The 19,177-nt window shown below is 37.9% G+C and overlaps 1 protein-coding gene across 1 annotated transcript in view; it reads left to right on the top strand.

Annotated features, from left to right (window-relative positions):
* LOC136264222 (uncharacterized) overlaps window positions 1-19,177 on the top strand; it is a 35,362-nt gene that overhangs the window by 15,107 nt on the left and 1,078 nt on the right. The window contains exons 7-16 of the mRNA XM_066058935.1: window positions 3,616-3,774; window positions 3,926-4,117; window positions 4,398-4,535; window positions 4,583-4,656; window positions 9,384-9,595; window positions 9,652-9,750; window positions 10,066-10,284; window positions 18,035-18,165; window positions 18,220-18,303; window positions 19,010-19,159. Of these exons, the coding sequence (XP_065915007.1) occupies window positions 3,616-3,774; window positions 3,926-4,117; window positions 4,398-4,535; window positions 4,583-4,656; window positions 9,384-9,595; window positions 9,652-9,750; window positions 10,066-10,284; window positions 18,035-18,165; window positions 18,220-18,303; window positions 19,010-19,159 (1,458 nt within the window). The remainder of the gene's footprint in view (window positions 1-3,615; window positions 3,775-3,925; window positions 4,118-4,397; window positions 4,536-4,582; window positions 4,657-9,383; window positions 9,596-9,651; window positions 9,751-10,065; window positions 10,285-18,034; window positions 18,166-18,219; window positions 18,304-19,009; window positions 19,160-19,177) is intronic.

The following is a 19,177-nucleotide window of genomic DNA, read 5'->3' as shown; positions in this document are numbered from 1 at the left end:
TTCATCACGTGAGTAATAATAAACTCCCACAATCGAATACTGCCAGGATTCTTATAAAAACAAACAACGTTACCTCATCAGGTATATCAAGGCCATGGTACATTTAAATGTATCATGGCCAGCCATGGTTTATTTTAAATGTACCATAGCCAGCCATGGTTTAACTTAAATGTACCATGGCCAACCAGGGTTTATAAGATATGTACCCTGGAATTTGGCTTTGAAGTTAGGTGGTTTCATGGTACATTAGTGATTATTCACAAAAAGTAACACCAATATGTTGTCACGCCTACAGGGTAACTGCTTACCAGAAGAAGCTGAAAATTGGTATGTAGATCTTCTCTGCCACCTCTGCCATCCATACACACAGCTTGAATGTGTTCCCACATTTCATAACTTCGCATCAATTCAAGTTTTCATCAGTGTCTTTAGTCCTTTGTCACGATGCTGACCGTGCTTTAATCATGTGATCTCGTTTCTATTTATTGCTTTCATTAGCCATTAATACCACAATCGAATAACTTACAGTAAAACCCCAGGGGGAAACCCAGTTACTGCTGGCCATCCAGAAAGAAAGCATTGGCGAAGTGGACACACAGTATGTTGTGTTAGCTATTCTTGTATATTATAATTAAGTGATTGTTTATCAGTGCATGATTCAGCGCACCTACTTAATTACTCTGGGTAGCTGATGTTAGGGCAAAGTGACTTGATGTCCTGGCTTGCCCGGGTCTGGTTATGCCACTGGCGATCGAGATTAGCTAATGAAAATGATTACTTGCCACGCCTACCAGAAAAACTGCTCAGGGGAATGATTTGAAAATAGGTGTAAGATGGATTACTCATCTTAGAAAGGTTCTTCAATAGATTAGAAGAATCAGACTTAAAGCCACAGAGTTATAACACGAAATCCAACTCAGTGTAGCAAGTGCGAGATGGAGATACTCTAATAGAGCAGTCACCCTAATAAAGCAGTCAGTTAAGAAGTACTCTATTAAAGCATTCATCTATGTCTTGTAGAGAATTTAACACTGTTATAAGCCACTCTGCTCAACTGCAAAAAAAGTCACCCTGTAGAGAGAACAGCTAGAAACAAAGCACCCTGTAGAGAGTTCAGCTGGAAACAAGTCACCCTGTAGAGAGTTCAGCTCACCCTGTAGAGAGATAAGCTAGAAACAAGTCACCCTGTAGAGAGTTTAGCTGGAAACAAGTCACCCTGTAGAGAGTTCAACTACAGAGAGATCAGCTAGAAACAAGTAACTCTGTAGAGAGATCAGCTACATTACCCTTTAGAGAGATCAACTTGAAACAAATCATCCTGTAGAGAGAACAGATAGAAATAGTCACCCTGTAGAGAGTTTTACTACATTTCAAATCACCTGTAGGAGTTTAGCTAGAAACAAGTCATCCTGTAGAGAGTTCACCTACAAGAAAACTATCCTGTAGAAAGTTCAGCTACATTGCAATTCTTTCTTTAGAGAGTTTAGCTTCGTAGGTTACGAGTCACTCTGTGGAAAGTTCAACTACGAACCGTTCACTATGTAGTCTAAAAGTACAGCTGTGTTACAAGTCACCCTCATGTTATGAGTTTCTATGTTATGAGCCTCTATGAGTACAATTATGTAATTCAGTGTTGTTTATGGGTGATGTAATGTTTGCTATTGTCTTGCTTTGTGTTTGTATATGTATGTATGTTTAGTTTGTTGTTTTGTATCACTCCAATAAGGAGGAACGACATAGTGCCAATTGTTGTGAGTACCTGTATGAAATAATAAATCAAATCAAAGCAAATCAATCAGTCAAATTTCCCTGTAGAGTATTCAGCTGCAAACAATTAGCCTGTATAGCTATAGTGAGGTAATTAGATATTCAACACGATTGTAATAATTACTAAATAATATTGTTAAATGTACATGTACAGTGGCTAAACAAATCTTCTCCCTCATAATCCTCATTCCTGTAGAATAGAAAAGGACAAGTTAAAAGAATACCAAAAGCTGGCCATAGGCTGGCTTTAGGCATATATGAAATACAAAAGGAAGTGATATGTAATCAAAAAAAAACAGCCAAGCTGTAAAAAAGGGTGCAGCCTCCAAAAAAGCCAGGGTGAAAAAAGATGTGAAATCAAGATGGTGGCCAAGAAATGGCTGTGATGGTATGTTAATGGCAAAAAAGTTTAATACCAACAGTTCAGGTGAATTTGCATTGCCTCCTCCAAGTTTCACTAGAATTTAGCACCAAATTCACCTGAATTGTCGTTATTTAATTTTTTTGCTATTGACTTACCATCACAGCCATCCAGTTCTTGGCCGCCACCTTGAATTTACATCTTTTTTCACCCTGGCTTTTTTGGAGGCCGTACCCTTTTTTTATAGCTTGGCTGTGTTTTGATTAGATTTTCTTAACTGGCATGCACCTTTAATTGTAAACAGGCCTGTGAAAACTGCAAAGTACACTCCATCACATATCAGATCATATCATCAATGCATTGAATAGATATCTGCATTTTGCAACTTGTTACAGTTTCAATGCCAATTAGATCAGAACTGAAGATTTCTTGTCTACAGCATAATTGCATGAAAAACAGTGAATTATGAACGTATGCAAAATTTAGTTATCTTTCCACGTTTATGCAGGCCCATCCAAAATAATTGATTAAATTTCCCTTTGCAGCTTAGCTCAATACACTAAAATGCTGGATATTTGTCGCCCACTTATCCACTCACTGTTAGTACAGCAAATAAAGTCACCAATCTGACATCAAATTTACAAGACCTAACAGTGTACATGTTGACTCATTGCACAGCTAATGACCATTTTTGTCTTTAGATTTATTGTGCAATCACAAATACTAAAGCAGCCGTAACACAGAGCGTGATGAAAGGAGTCAAATGAAACATTTTGTCTCATACTAGACTGTTTCTGTGCCAATTTTGAGGAAGTTTAGGAAAATTTTCAAATTTTTTTATTGACTGAAATGCTAGAATTTCCTGTGTCAATATCCTAAATTGCTCAATGCTGACGGAGATCCAGCAGGTGATTTTGAGTAGTCCATAATATGGAGAACACACATTTTATATATAGCATAAAATGAACTATAGACCATACTGCAAGGTTCACCCAAAAAAGCCTTTTTTTTTCTGCTGGACTATACGTAGTTACAGTATTTTCTCTCAATAATGTATTCTATCATTCTATCAAATGATAGCACAATTCAAATTTTATCCTCTTCTTTGCCTGCTAATTTCTACCTCCAACACCATATGTATGTACACTAGTTCAAATACCATATAACTGGATATTTTAGAGGAACAAATTGTTTGCAAATTTCCTGAGTAACGATTGCTTCATAAAAATACAACCATGGAATGTTTTAGGTTTATAGATACAGCTATTTCCTCCTAAAATCATTTTCTAGACTTTGTGAATTAAAAGACATGAAAATCATATTTTACACAGTTTTGCAAAAAAAGTTTTATCCCTTGAAAATAATGGCACTAAGACATGTAATTGGGTTGAAAGCTTTGGCTATGGACTATTTGGGTGGCACACACATGTCCAACCAGCTCACATCATGCCCAGCTTATGTGATCAGGCCATGTGATACTTCCACAGAAGGAGCAAAACAATGTTACAATGGTTGAGGGATTGTGAGGAGTTTGGACTGGAGTATGCCCCAAACTATCCAGCCATCTACTATCACCTGTCTCTGGTCTATGCTTTGATGAACATGCCAGAGAAGTCACGAAGATGCTTCCTTCATTATATCAACAAGTGAGTTATAATGTGTTGTGATGAAAGTGGCTAATTTAGTGGTAGATGACTTTGTTTAGCAGCGTTAATTGTTATATGATGTAGTAGTGTAGTTCATTATTTAGTCGTCATGCATGCAGTGCAAATATATTCATTGAAGCTCCTTTTTCAGTTTTGCAGGTTTTCAAGAGTGGCCTGTAGGTCAAACGCCTGGCAACCCACGAGGATTACCAATACCCCTAAATCAGCGGCCATCTCCTTGGCAACCAATGATTGATTTAATGGGAGAGAAATTGAAAGCAGCTCCAGTGTTGTCATTTAGTTGGCGGACAAGATTGCTACATCCTTTATATCCTTATTTGGAGTATGTTTGTGTGTGTGCGTGCATGCGTGTGTGTGTGTGTGTGTGTGTGTGTGTGTGTGTGTGTGTGTGTGTGTGTGTGTGTGTGTGTATTTGATGTGTGACATGTACGTAGTGTGCCAGTACTCACTCAGCACCATGGTAAGCAAAATTTCTGCTGATCAAGCATGGTCATGTACACATAGCCAAGTACTGTTTGGTTTTTTGTGTGTGTAATACATAACACAGGATAGACACACTAGACAGACACAATCTTATTATTCCTCTTATTGTTGTTCCCCAGTTCACAGGAGGTACACTACCTAGCTGATCATTGTTCAGACCAGATCAACCTTCACTTCACTGAAGATGGCTACCTCACTGGTGACATGTCCATAGATTTCCCACCAATGAGATGTGTCCTGTTGGATCCTCTCACAGGGTAAGGAGCTAATATACCATATTACTTGATTGTGTTCCTATTTGTAGGAAGGTATGTTTTTCACCAAGCTCAGCTCTAGCTCATTACAATGGACAGTTTTGTCATCCTACAACTGTACCTGGTAAGATCAATGTTAGCCTGTGATTCATAGGGCTTTTAGGTATTAGTAGTTGATAAAGGTATTTTTCAGATACTGATGTGGTTTTCTAACAATGCCAAATGTTGAATTTAATGTAGGAATATTTTTGGTAGTTTAGTGGTGGCCAAGCCCCGGTATAATTAGCTACTAACATTTGTGACCGGATCTGCGAAAACCCGACATAATGGTGCAAGCCTAGATTTTCAGTATAGGCAATTGATTGCAATGGGTAAAATATTTGCGTAAATGAAAAAAAAAAATTCGTAAAATTTTTGAACGGTTTGTTCTTTGTGAAGAAAGGGTGTAATTAAAAACATGGATATCATCTTATTCGCCTACTCAAGAGGAGTTCGAAAATCTTTGTTTCGTAGCAGTAGCTTAAAGGATACGTGAGTTATGGGCATTTGTTTACGTCACGTCGAAGCAATCGTACGCGATCGATTTTTCTTCACTGATTTCGTCTCTGTATGTAGTGAATAAAGGTGGTAGGTGGAAAAACCTACCACATAATGAACTCCCCTATTCATGGTGAACACGATGGCGTAAGTTACAACTCTGTACTGCATTGCGTTTGTAAGTTACATTCGTTTTTGTAAGCAGCTGTAATATATTTTCCCAATACTTGCTGTACAAATCGATCTTTCTGTTGCTGCTACTTTGTAGGGCCGTAACTCTAAAAGTTGTTGCCATATGAAACTGAAACTTGGCCAGAGCATACACTCGGCTAAGTAGATTATAAATATTCAATAATAAAGGATTTGACAAATGCGCCATTATGTCGGGTTTTCGCAGATCCGGTCACATTTTATGAATCTTCTTGAATATAAACAAATTGAATCCCTAAAATACCCCTAAAATTCAATCTCATTGCACTGTTGTTTCAAAAAATTTTTGGGGGGGAGGTCATGCCCCCAGACTCCCCTAGATAGAACACGCAAAAGTGTGTACAGAATGTTTAGACTTGGGAATGACCAAACATTATATATATAATATATGTATAGGGCCCCACTTTAACTCTTTACCCTAGCTGGGCCCCTTAAATTCTCTGAGTACTGTGCCCTGTTTGTTTTATAAAATCTCAGACTGAAATCAAATAAATTAATGTTTATGTGACTATTATCACGAATCGGAGTGTTGTCACAAGAAGCACTCAGATGGAGGTGTTTTAATATCCTTGCCATTCTGTGAGTTGGGAAATGTTAGTTAACTAGCCTTATAGTGCATACACAAGTGTTTCGACATGTTTTTGAATACGGAACATACCCACATTATGCGCTACAATGAAGCTTACCCCTTTAAACCATATGTGCTGTTATTATTCTTTAAACAACTCGAAAAGCACTTGCAAATTCTAAAAACTCTACTTTTCCATGATATATTTAGGACTCATCCGTTTATTATAACAGACGTAGCTGCAACGTCACCTGTTGTCTGGTCATAATCATATCTTTCAGGTACGTAAGGTAAATCCAGTGGTTACACTCTTATTGGCATGGGTGCTTAATCACCCTGCAGGCTATTAGCCCGCAGTGGAAGTGTTACGTAATAGTTGCGAGTGGTCTGCCTGATATATCCACCTTCAGCCCTCGAGCCTGCGGCCCTCATGCTGAGGAGGACTACAACTATAAAATAAACAAGGTGCAGCCTATTAAAAGACATCTGAACCCAAACCCTAACTAACTGGATTTACTAGGTAATGCTAGACCAAAACCCTATCTTTGGACTACTAGAATTATGAAAATTGGTTACATAGATGGGAGAGGGCATGTTAGCAACCTCTACTATCTAGAACCAGTTCTCTTGTATATTGATCTTTATCTCATGAGATTAGGTGAAATAATTACTTACTTTTTTTTTGACTGGCTGAACACTAACTCTATTGTAGGTTTTAAACACCAGTTGAATGCTCTAATGACTTATTATCTAGCTGAACACTTAAATTAGTTGCAACAACACGATAATGGCTTCTTTGTTTTTGTCTCCTTAGCTGTTTAATATTACGTGTAATCCAAGGTTGGGCAAGATTATTAGATAACAGTTTAGATGGTACAAACTTATCAAGTAAGAATAACAGCTTACCACTAATGCTGGACTATAACTGGACTTTCAATACTATATGAAAGACAAAACTTAGCCATAAAACGTGACATACAATGTTTCACGTCTTCAACATTTGCTTTATTCCATAGTTAAGTTTTGTAGCTATTAGACTTTTGATATGATATTCTAGAAAGTGTAGTTACTAAGACAATGCTATGGTCACTAATACCGGCAGTGTTGAATACGAGAGGGTCTGTTTGTGAATATTACGTCCAAGGTAATATTCAATCTGGTTAGAAAGCTAACTATTTGACTAAAACCACATTCAACCATCATATGTGACCGGATTTACGAAAAGGGGTCTTCCACATACATCCAATTCTATGAATTCAGAGGACCACAACTCAGTATTCCAGACACATATGAACCTGAAACTTTCTCCATCCACTAAGCTGGGTTGGTGCTCACTACTGACCAAATTTCAAATCAATAGCCATTCGCAATCTAAAGTTATGAGCTGTCAAAATTGGTAAATTGGATGTGTGTGGAAGACCCCTTTTCGCAAATCCGGTCACATATTAAGTGTGAGGTTGTTTATAGTGTTATAGTACTTATGGCCTGAAATAGATTCATTACTTCAATCAATGTCTGGAAAGTTGAAATCGCCAGCACAATAAATAGTGGAGTTAGGATATTTAGCAGCCAGATCAGTGATATATTTACACAAGTGGTCTTGATACACTACATCTGTATTAGGTGATCTATAAACACATACTAGAATCATTTATTGGTTATTAGCTAGTTACACAGGCAGAGTAGTACATGTTTCAATGTGTGATTGTATATCAATCGAGTGGGAGGGGAGTTCTGATTTAATTCCAAGTAGTACACCTCCGTAGCCATCTGTACGATCATTATGGTATAATTTATAAGATGAAGGCAGAACTTCATTGTCATACACTGATTGATTAAGCCAAGTTTCACATCCATAAATTATGTCTGGATTATGTTGGTCAATCAGTTGCCAAAGTGATTCCCTGCTACTTAAAATACTTTGAATGTTAATCAACATAAAATTTAATTGTTGATGACCAGCATTAGATAGTCATTTCTGAGTATGGGTATTTGTATTATTAGTAGCAGGAGCTACGTTAGATATTAAGCGAGGGTTAGCAATAATAATCTTACCACTTTGAATTATAATGTTTGGGAGTTGCGTCTCCTTAGTTCTACTCTCAGCTCCTTAGCTGATTCTATTTCCTTGTCAGGAGATACATAATTGATCCGTATTGCTTTTTAGTAAAGCCTTCACAAGTGGCATGCACCCATGTGGAACATAAGTCACATTGTAACGCTTCGCTTGTAGATGAGCATTTCTTATTGCATTGTCCACAAACATCTACTTCCTTACTTAACAATTGGTCTTTTGGGTCCGGAGAATCGTTCGGGCGACCTCTTTTATGGCGAGGTGGTAACATTACTTCCATATCATCATCTACACTAGCCTACAGTCTTGACTCCAAATAAAGCACACCTGATCTCATATCAAAACAACCTGAAAATAACTGCCAGACATGCACAGCAAGAAGAAAGCTGTGAATTAGTAAACTATCAAAGGAAGTAGCTAGAAGCTAGGTTAAAAGACCTAAATTTCAATAGACTAAATAACGCGAGTCCTGGATGGTGACAACCAGGCCCCTTGCCAATTTTTTTCTTTAGTCTGTCACAAAGCTTACCAATCATACAACAAACACTCATAATGGTGGGCCTGGGGAAACAGCAATAAGATGAACCAAGAGCACAGCATAAAACAACCAGCCATCTCTACAAGACATTGAAACACGGAGTAATCTGGACTAATCTTGGCAGGGGCATGTATTAAAATATTTGTAGGTGCCTTATTGTCTGAACTGTGAATAGAGGCCACACCACCATGGGTAACCAAGCATAGCCATAGTCTCGCGTGGCCAGACCCACTCTTCATGTGGCGCTTAACAATTGATAATTTATAAATGCCTAGCTGTGAGGGGGTCTGGTATAGTTCGAATGGTAAAGTTGTTCTGATACCCTAAGGGTGATAATGAAACACCTGGTCAACTTTCATCACGCCACGTCACTTTGTAGGTTGTTAACAAATTCCTTTCTCTGTTGACAGTAAGTCACCAGTCCGCAATATGACATGGCATGATGAAAGTTGACCAGGTGTTACATTATCACCCTGAAAGAGCTCAGTGTGTCAGAACAACTTTGCTATTCGAACTATACCAGACCCACTCACAGCTAGGCGCTTATAATTATCAATCGATAAGCGCCGCACAAAGAGTGGGTCTGGCCACGCGAGAATAGCATAGCCAATGAACTTAGGCTGTCTTCAGTAGTTAAAATAAGTTGAACATGGCATATGCATTTCCTCGAATATAAATAGTTACACTTAGTTATATCGGTATATCGGATTGGTATTGTATCGGTTTTAAAATGATTGATCTCATATCAGATCAGTATCGGATTGATTTAATTTTCTTATATCGCTACACCTCTAATGTGAAGTGAGCGTTTTCTTGGTTCCTGTATAATACACACTTGTCTGTTGCTCCGGCTTATTGTGTGTCTTGAAGGAGGGAAACTGTGTATTTGTTTTGCCATTACAACCTCACTGTATTATCTTTTAGCTGGTTATGCACCCCCACAACCACTGAGATTACTGGACACAGAGTGGTGTAGTGTGGAATTGGTGGTTGGTCAAACTCATGATCACTCCTTACAAGCCTACCAGCAATCACCAATGTCCAGTTGTTACCATGCAATACTACACTGGTATGGTACAGATGGTAGTCATGCTAAACTAGACCTTCGTAAGCTGATCCGTAAAGCTGCTAAGGATGTGAGTGAAATAAAAGTCAGGCAATTGAGTACAATTGGCTTGTTTTCATTTGACAGAATTTGATGAGTTTACTGCACACTGATCAAGGTCCCTGTGAATATGAGATCAAGAGGCTGGAGGCTATCCTTGATAAAGGATTAGTCATTAGCCTGAGGGTAAGTTTTCAGTTTGTATGTGTTTATTTTATGTTAGAAGAAATTTCGTCTATTTAGTGTGAATCTTATTTGATTATTAAATTATTGCCTGGTAGTTAATGAGGACGATTTTACATGTCTTTGTTGTACTGGATACTCTTCTGTTGGGTTCATTGTATGTTGCTGTGTAACTATAAAGGAATAACACAAACCAGCTTCTCATTTAATAGAATAGCCACACAATGCTGTGTTCATCCTACAAGCACCTGATACCAACATTACTAAAGTTGTTCAGTGGCAATTAAAAGTGTTGTAACACTTTTTGTGTAATCTTAGGGTATAAATTCTAATGACTCATTTGATAAAGTGACCAAGTCAAAGACGACTACAACACGCAAATCTGTGAAGGAGACTCGTGAGTTCAGACAGAGGAATGTTTATTCAGTTGACTTCTACCTGCACATGACACACCATTGTGTTATTGGTGACTGTACACTGCTACTAACATTCCAAGTGGACAATCAGCAAGAAGATGCTTGTGATGATGTGTTTGTGGTGAGTATTGTGCTAGTATTTAGTGATAGGTACAGACGTTTAGAATGGGGAGGGATGACACACTAGTACAATTAAATAAAGTTTAAATCAATACCTAGGCTTATATCACAATAAAGATTCTTTATCATATCATGTTACAACTAATATGGGTGACTCACCTGCAAGTGTGCATGGAAACTGTAGGAATGCTTTGCGAATGTATTTATATGGGACCATGTGAATTTCGATTGTGGATAACGTTGTAAGAGCAACGACAAGGCGCTGTTGAGAGGCCAAACGTAAGTGTATCGTCACGAGCATGCAGATATCTTCGATTGTGGGTATGCAATAAAACGCAGGAAGCCCAAATACGAGCTGAACAGCTCATAATGAAGCTTAAGTACACTATAAAGTACTTACTATACTAGCCATGAATTAACTAAAGCAGTGAACGTGTTTACAGCGCTATAATGGCCTAGCCAATTAAGTGCCACGCCCAGTCACTACGGGTGTGACATCACACCAGGTGTCATAACAGCAATATAAAGTGCACTAAAGTACTTACTTTACTAGCCATGAACAAACTAAAGTAGTGAATACTATTAACACTAATGGCCAAATCAATTAAGCGCTACACCCAGTGTCTGGACATCGTCACGTGACTATTGAATGCAACATGTTTAATATAAAGTAAAAACTAACCTGTGACCTTCATCACTCAGTAAAACAGCAAACTATCTTCTTCCCCAAGTCCATGATCTATGCTTTGGCTCACTTTACAAAACTAAAACCCACTATTGATCCTGTGAAGTATCACTATATTAAAGCAGAGGAGATCACACAGTTTCATCAAAGAAATCGAATGACTTCTGAGAATGCTTGGAATGCATTAATGAGAATAGGAGGTAGTATATACAAGTTATATCCCTCCTAGGAGGGATATGTAATAGTTGTATCATGTACCCGAGTGATTTGCCTGATATGTACACCCAAGCTCGAGGGCCGTGATAGCGTGGGTGTACATATCAGGCAAATCACGAGGGCACATGATACAACTGATATGTACCATGTAGGCTAATAGTCTACTGTGGTGGGCGACTAATCACCCAAGCCAATACAAGGCAACCCGCTGGATTTATTATATAGAGAGTCTTGTAAAATTCGATTATGGGTCAGCAGCAAGTAACGTTGCAGTTACGTTTGTTAACATAAATGGGCAAATCCTATGAATATCACGGAAACACTCAATTTTGCGATTTAACAAGTGTTTCAAAGTTGCTACATCATTTAACCACTGTTTACAACGTTTTCTAAACATCCAGAGGGGTAAGCTTCGTTGTAGAGTGGTTACCTCGTGATATACGAAAAGTGGGCGTGGTGCGTAATCAAACATGCGGATGCGCGATTGTAAATTAACCATGACACTAGTTCTCACCTTAAACTTCCATATGCCAACTCATAGGGTGGTAAGAGTTTCGACTCGCCTCCGTCTGAGTGCTGTAGAATGCAAAATCGGGTTCATGGTTTTCATCACAGGGGCGGATACAGGAGGGGGAGTCAAAGGGGGCTCTTGACCCCCCCCCCCCTCCAACAAATTTTAGTATACCAAGATCGAGATACTCTAATAGAGCAGTCGCTTTAATAAGGCAGTCACAGTATTAGAACAGTGTGTAGTGAGCTATGTAAGGATTTTTATGTACTTTATCAGCTATTAGACAATGGTATGCAGCGTTTCGTTTGATGTGTGGAGGTCTCTTATTTGCGAAGAAACCTGGTATCAGGTGTCTTACTGATAAGGCACCCGACAGTTGTTTACAACCACAATGTGGCCTACAGTAATGCAATTAGCCTTTTGTGGACAATTTTTTTTTTTTTTTTTTTTTTTACAAATTAATGACATAAGATAAAACAGTACATAATAAACAAAAATATCTTACATATGGGCCTCAGCGACCTGCACAGCAATCGGTGCCTCAGCAATGGGACAGCGCAAACTGGACCTGGCACCGCGAATGCGCATAATTGCAGACCTCAACAAAGAGAAGCTCAATTTACATCTCAGCCATCCCATCACTATTCCATAGGAAAGACTGTGCTTTGCACTCAAAAGGTTGGCCAATCTCTTATAAAACTGAGTAGCAGCTTTTGTGGACAATTAGTATTTCGCACATCAGTAAACACCAAGCGATTGCAAGCAGATTATTACAAAGAAATTACACTCAGGTACGCTGTTATCGTGGGTAGCTCAGTGGATTTATAGACCATCGTGGTAGCTACAAGCCATTAATTCAGTTTGTGGCCTTCGCCATATTAAAGCACGCTCTGTAGACCATGCAAGACAGCCATGTTGGCACTGGCTATTCCCATTTGCTGCCATTCACACGTATCCATAATGCCTCAAACATACTTTTTATCGACTTTACAAACCTTCAGTTAGTCGCGCTTCATGGCTTGCGCGACCTCACATCTTTGCTCGCTGAAATACCCTAGGTGTTTACAGTGGGAACTCTCTATACTAACTCATTGCTTCTACGCCATTGTCTAAAACACTTAGACACTCACAATAGGCGTCTTCGAGGATTTAAAAACCTGAGGTGACGTCAATAATTACCGAGGCGCAGCCGAGGTAATTATTGACGTCACCGATGGTTTTTAAATCCTCGAAGACACCTATTGCGAGTGTCTAACTATTACTAAATGCGTGGTTGGTGAGGTGGGCAGCTATTGTCAGCTGGCTGTGACTTTTTTTTTTTTTTGGTCTCACCTTATCAAACCAGAGACAATGTAGTGCCTCAGTTCATTTTTGACCCCCCTGTCTATAAGTCTGGATCCGCCCCTGCATCATGTGTATAAACTCCCACAATCGAATACTGCCAGGATTCTTATAAAAACAAACAACGTTACCTCATCAGATATCAAGGCCATGGTTAACCATGGATGAGATATGTACCCTGGAATTCTCCTTTGAAGTTAGGTGGTTTCATGGTATATAACTACATCCATTTCTCGTTAATGCATTCCTGAGTACTGATAGTAGTGCTATTATACCATTTATACACCTTCTCTTCTCTTTGAAGTGAGGTATGAAAGTGGTATATATATCATATATTGCACGTCACTAGTGAACTTTGCATGAGCAAGCAAATAAGATGGTACATATATAGATTAAGATGGTACATGTATAGATTAAGATGGTACATATATAGATTAAGATGGTACATATATAGATTAAGATGGTACATATATAGATTAAGATGGTACATGTATAGATTAAGATGGTACAGATATAGATTTAAAGCCTTCTTTCCTGAGTAGTGGATTAATTAAAACTTGTATATTTTCCTTGAAATATAATTTCATCTATTTTCTGAAATTTTGTTTTATTAAACGGTATGCTTGTGCAAACTACATGAGTTTTTTGCTGAGATGGTCATATATCATGACGATCTCAGCAGAAACCAGTGAAAATTCCCAAATTACTTTTATTGTCTTGGTATTGTAAAGAGTTCATAATGAACTCTTGGTATTATCTATAGTGTCCAATGAATGGTCTACCAAAGTTTCAGCCTAGTATAATCTGTTCACGTTCACCTGAGCCCTCATTTCTTGTTAATAACTTTTGTTACATGAGCCAGCTGCCCGAACATGTAGTAACACTGTGAAGTCCTTTAAATGCTGGAATTGTTTGTCAAAAAGAGCTTTGATACGGGCAAGAACAAGTATGTTATGAGGCTTTAAAATATCCCACACATATAGTATTCTTGCACACAAACATGTTACATGCTAGTTCCAGTACAAAAAGTGAACACATGTTCACCTCTTTGATATTACTATATTTGGCAGGGTTCAGGTGAACATGTACTGTCTATAGTTTTGGAATTATAGCTATAGACAGGATTAGCAAAGAAATCAGTTTGTACACCAACTTACCTTATCTCTGAAGCATGTATAATTTCACCTTAGGAAGTCAGTAATTAGAAAGTTCCACTAAATATAATTTTGTAGAGATTATCAAAAGTATTTCATGTTGTGCTAAAGGCTTCTGTAATTGTATTTATAGCTTCAATACAATCATCCTACGAAGGCCTAAGGTATGAGATTTAACAGTGAAATTATTATGTGTTATATCACATAGTACTATAGATGAGTAAAAGTGCAAGTTTATTCTTCTTAGGTTAGAGTTAGGGTTAGGGTTCACTAGGATTCAGCACCAAATTCACCAGAATTGTTGTTATTAACATTTTTGCCATTAACCTACCATCACAGTCATTTCTTGGCTACCACCTTGGATTTCACATCTTTTTCACTGGCTTTTTGGGGGCCATACTTTTTTTTCACAGCTTGGCTATTTTGTATAGATATCATTTTTTTGTATAGTAATACTCCAAAGCAGGCCTGTGGCCAGGTGTGGAGTTTCTTTTATTTGTCTTTTTCTTTACTGAGAAAGGAGGAAGACATCAAGAGACTGTGGATGTTATTATTGTGTGAAAATTATCACTTGTCCTGTCTCGTAACTACCTTGTAGCTGAACTCTCTACAGAGTGACTTGTTTGTAGCTGAACTCTGTGACTTGTTAAATACTGAACTCTCTACAGGGTGATTTGTTTGTAGCTGAAATCTCTACAGGATGACTTGATTGTAGCTGAACGTTCTAATAGACTTTATTTCATAGCTGAATGTTCTATTAGGGTAACTGCACTATTAGAGTATAGTGGAACCTCAGTTATCCGAACCCCTTGGGACCAGGGGTGGTCCATACGTAAGTCTGAAAAGTCTGTATCTCTGAAACTGTATATAAATAGACAACCTTCATATAGCATAAAGATTTTTTTTAATATCAGTATTTCAACTACCCTAATAGAACAGTCACTACTCTAATAGAGTAGTCATTTCCGTAGTTTGGTTAACTGAGAATCCAGATAAGTGGGGTCCGGATAACTGAGGTTCCACTGTATATCGATCGCATACTTGTTACACCTAGTTGACTTTCGTAGTGTGTCACTTGGTGGCTTTTTAATCTGATTCCTTAAAATAATTAATCAACCATAGTCTACCTATTTTCAGCTGATTCTATTAACTAGTTTGCCTGGTAGGCGTGGCAAGTAATAGTTAATAAAACTCGATCGTGTGCTTGTTAAACATGGTTGGTGCTTTTGATATAACCGTATGACTACTAGTACAATTTCTTTCAGACCACAAAAGACTTGCACTATGATGATTATTCTATGTACAGACCAATTTCCAAGTCATTTCTTCAAGTGGTTTACCCTGTGGCCATGACAAAAAAAAATACTATTGCTTTTTTCAAAAATTCTGTATAGCTCCCTTGTTGTTTATCTGATGTGTTCAAATATTGGACTATAGAGCAGCTCAAGTATTTTCAACCACCATGTATTTTTGGACACAATATTTCCTAGAGGAGCAACAAGACTCGATCAATTATTACACTATTATGAAGACCTATGACTACAACCTCCTTATATAAAATATAAAATGATTTGGTGATATTGTGTGACTGCAGTGACCTTGGAAAGCCACTGTCCAAAAACGTTGATGTTCGGACAACGACATGTGCGCTTGGACGCCACCCTCTACACCCTTCCCATGCAACTTCAAAAGCTATTGTGTGTTAGTGATTGATAGAGTTAACCTTGAGCTACCCCATGATATAAGCAGATCAGATTTTTATTCACTGGTATTGTAGATAGCTGGTTTTTCCCAGAGGTGGTAACTTGATCAAACGTTGAACACAAAAAATCATTTTATTTTTGGACTTTTCAATTATTTGTAATAATTTTGGTATTTTATGACTTTCAGTAAAGCACTAGCTTAAAAGGTTTTAAATGCAGTAATTTAAACACAGGTATAGGGTGTTTTTTGATTGTGTGGTAATTGATTGATAGAACTAACCTTGAGCTACACCATGGAGGTCAGCAGTAAACTGCAACAGTGTGTGAAACCTCGCTACCGCATATATGACTGTTCTATTAGAGTAGTTTATAGTTTATATTTTGAGCGCATTTTGATGGTTAAATTTTACAGGTTTTCACCCAAAATCTATCACTTGTTCCAAAACAGATTCTAGAAATTATAGGAGCTTACAACACGAAAGTTAACAAGTGAAATGCACTCAACCTATAATAACCTACTCTAATACCATACCTGTTTCACTGCCCATACACAAGTCTCAGTAGTAGCAGTGAAATTTATCTGGTAGCAGTGAAAAAGTTGTAATTGCAATTTCATTGGCTAGAACATATGTTAACAATGTAGCGCCAATTAGTGTTGACGCATGTTTAGTACATAGTGACAAATTGTGTACATAGCAATGCTAATGCACAGCATGTGTATATGCAACGAGTATGGTATTAACTGGGAATAGCATGGGTAGCAGTGAAATTTGGGATAAATAACACTCTTGTTGTATTGAAGATGGAAATTTCACTCAGCTTCACCTCATGAAATTTTACCCATTTCCAATACAACACTCGTGGTATTTATCCCAAATTTCACTGTTACCCATGCTATTACTAGTGCTAATAGAACAGTCATATATGCGGTATTGAGGTTTCACACACTGTTGCAGTTTACTGCTGACCTCCACTACCTGAAATTGACTTTAATAATATCAAAAATGTCAGGAGTGGCCTTATTTAGCTAATTTGTATAGACGTACTATACTACAGCTATATGTAGCTTGTCTTAGAATTGACGAAAAACACTCTATGCCTGTGTTTCAATTACTGCATTTAAGTTAGTGCTTTACTGAAAGTCATAAAATACCAAAATTATCACAAATAATTGAAAAGTCCAAAAATAAATTTTTTTGCATCCGACATTTGATCAAGGTACCACTTATGGGAAAAACCGGCTATTTACAATATCAGTTAATAAAAATCTAATCTGCTTATATCATGGGGTAGATCAAGGTTAGCTCTATCAACCACTACCACACAATAACTTTTGAAGTTGCATGGGAAGGGTGTAGAGGGTGGCGTCCGAGCACACATGTCATTGTCTGAGCATCGACGTTTTTGGATAGTGGCTTTCCAAGGTCATGTAGCCACATGATATAACCAAATCATTTTATATTTTATATAAGGAGGTTATAGTCATAGGTCTTCATAATAGTGTAATAATTGATCGAGTCTTGTTGATCCTAGGAAATATATATTGTGTCCGAAAATACATGGTGGTCGAAAATACTTGAGCTGCTCTAAATGTGTTGCATTATGTTCTTACTGCCCTCCAAATTAGAAGAAATCAACTGAAGCATGCACAAGTTATAGTGACTTTTCTAAGTGGGGTGAAAAGAAGAAGTTAGATGTGCTAAAACTATTATTCTGTAAAAGTTATTCTCATCATAAAGGGATAGAGATCAGTTAAACCCCATTAGCACTATCAGGATATCTAGTTATGTATCAGCACCTTGGCTTCACCAGACCTCCTATTGCTAGCTACAGTGTACATACTCATGATGGTGTACATCCTTATGATGGTGTACATACTCATGATGGTGTACATACTCATGATGGTGTACATCCTAATGATGGTGTACATACTCATGATGGTGTACATACTCATGATGGTGTACATACTCATGATGGTGTACATACTCATGATGGTGTACATACTCATGATGGTGTACATACTCATGATGGTGTACATACTCACGATGGTGTTTAACAATAACGTATTTGCACCTTAGTTAGTTCATACTGCATAATTTGTCTTGAAGATGTTAGTACAGTGTACTTCATATACTGTGTAGATGATCCCTTGCTTTAATTTGGATGAATTTTTGAATCCTGTGGTACATTATTCAGTGGATGGGTTTACTGTTTCACTACCTGACTTCGAAATGACATCATGTTACCATAACAACCATCTACCTCACATCAGGTGATCCACTGGTTGTAACATGTCTTTTATTTATGTTGGTTGTCTCGACAACAGGTGCTTGTACAGCTACAGTGTATTGAAGGAACGTCCACCATGGAAATATCAGCATAGGGGGGTTAAGAGTACACAAGATGTGAAGTAAGCTGACTACTCAGAAATGTGTCACTTTATTAGTAAACATGGTTTCTAGTACAATTGCCTTTTGATTTTCAGGGACACAATAAACACTTCACACAGGCTCTGCCAATTGCGCAGTTTTCTGGGCCAGATCCAGGAACTGGCAAGGGAAGGGGCACAAAAAAACAAGTTCAAATTCACACCATTAAAAGGGGAATAGCCACTGAGCAGTTGTCTAGCTTGCTACCATCAGTTGTAGCTGATGTAGACACATAGCACTAAGTAATCACCCGTCAGTAGTGTTTCAATGTTGAATTGTACCATTTATACCATTGTGAAGTCTTAAAAGGTATTACAAAAGTTATGAAGGACTTAAGTACATGCCACATGATAATTATTTCTAGAAGTGTTTAGTACACACGAAGATGTGACAGTTTGTCATGTAATTGTGTGGTAAATAGAGGTGATATGTATGTCTGCCTTTTAAGCTAAAAAATAAACTGATGTTGGTCTCACTGGCATAGCTATAATTCTTCCTAAAACGAAAAGGCATGGTAGGGGCATTTTCCTGGATCCGCCATTGGTTTTAGTTTCATCTATTATTATCCCTCTAAGCCAACAAGGAGCTTCAGCTCACTGCCTTGTTCCTTATGTTGATTATGCTATGTACATGATCACATTATCATATCAAGCTATGCTATTTTATCACATGTATTTACCATGTCAGACATGAGGTGTATGATGAACGTGGTAAAATGGTCTACTCAATAAAGGAGAATAAAGCAAGAAGGATCAACAATGTAAGAGAAGACATTGAGAGACGCTGGCATGTCACAGCTGGTGATAGGTTGTATAAATGGCATCAGATGGGAAATGGGTAAGTTGTAGGTGTGTT

Source organism: Dysidea avara, chromosome 8, assembly GCF_963678975.1.
Source record: "Dysidea avara chromosome 8, odDysAvar1.4, whole genome shotgun sequence".
Classification (NCBI taxonomy): Eukaryota; Metazoa; Porifera; class Demospongiae; order Dictyoceratida; family Dysideidae; genus Dysidea; species Dysidea avara.
This window is presented reverse-complemented; position numbering and strand designations above follow the sequence as displayed.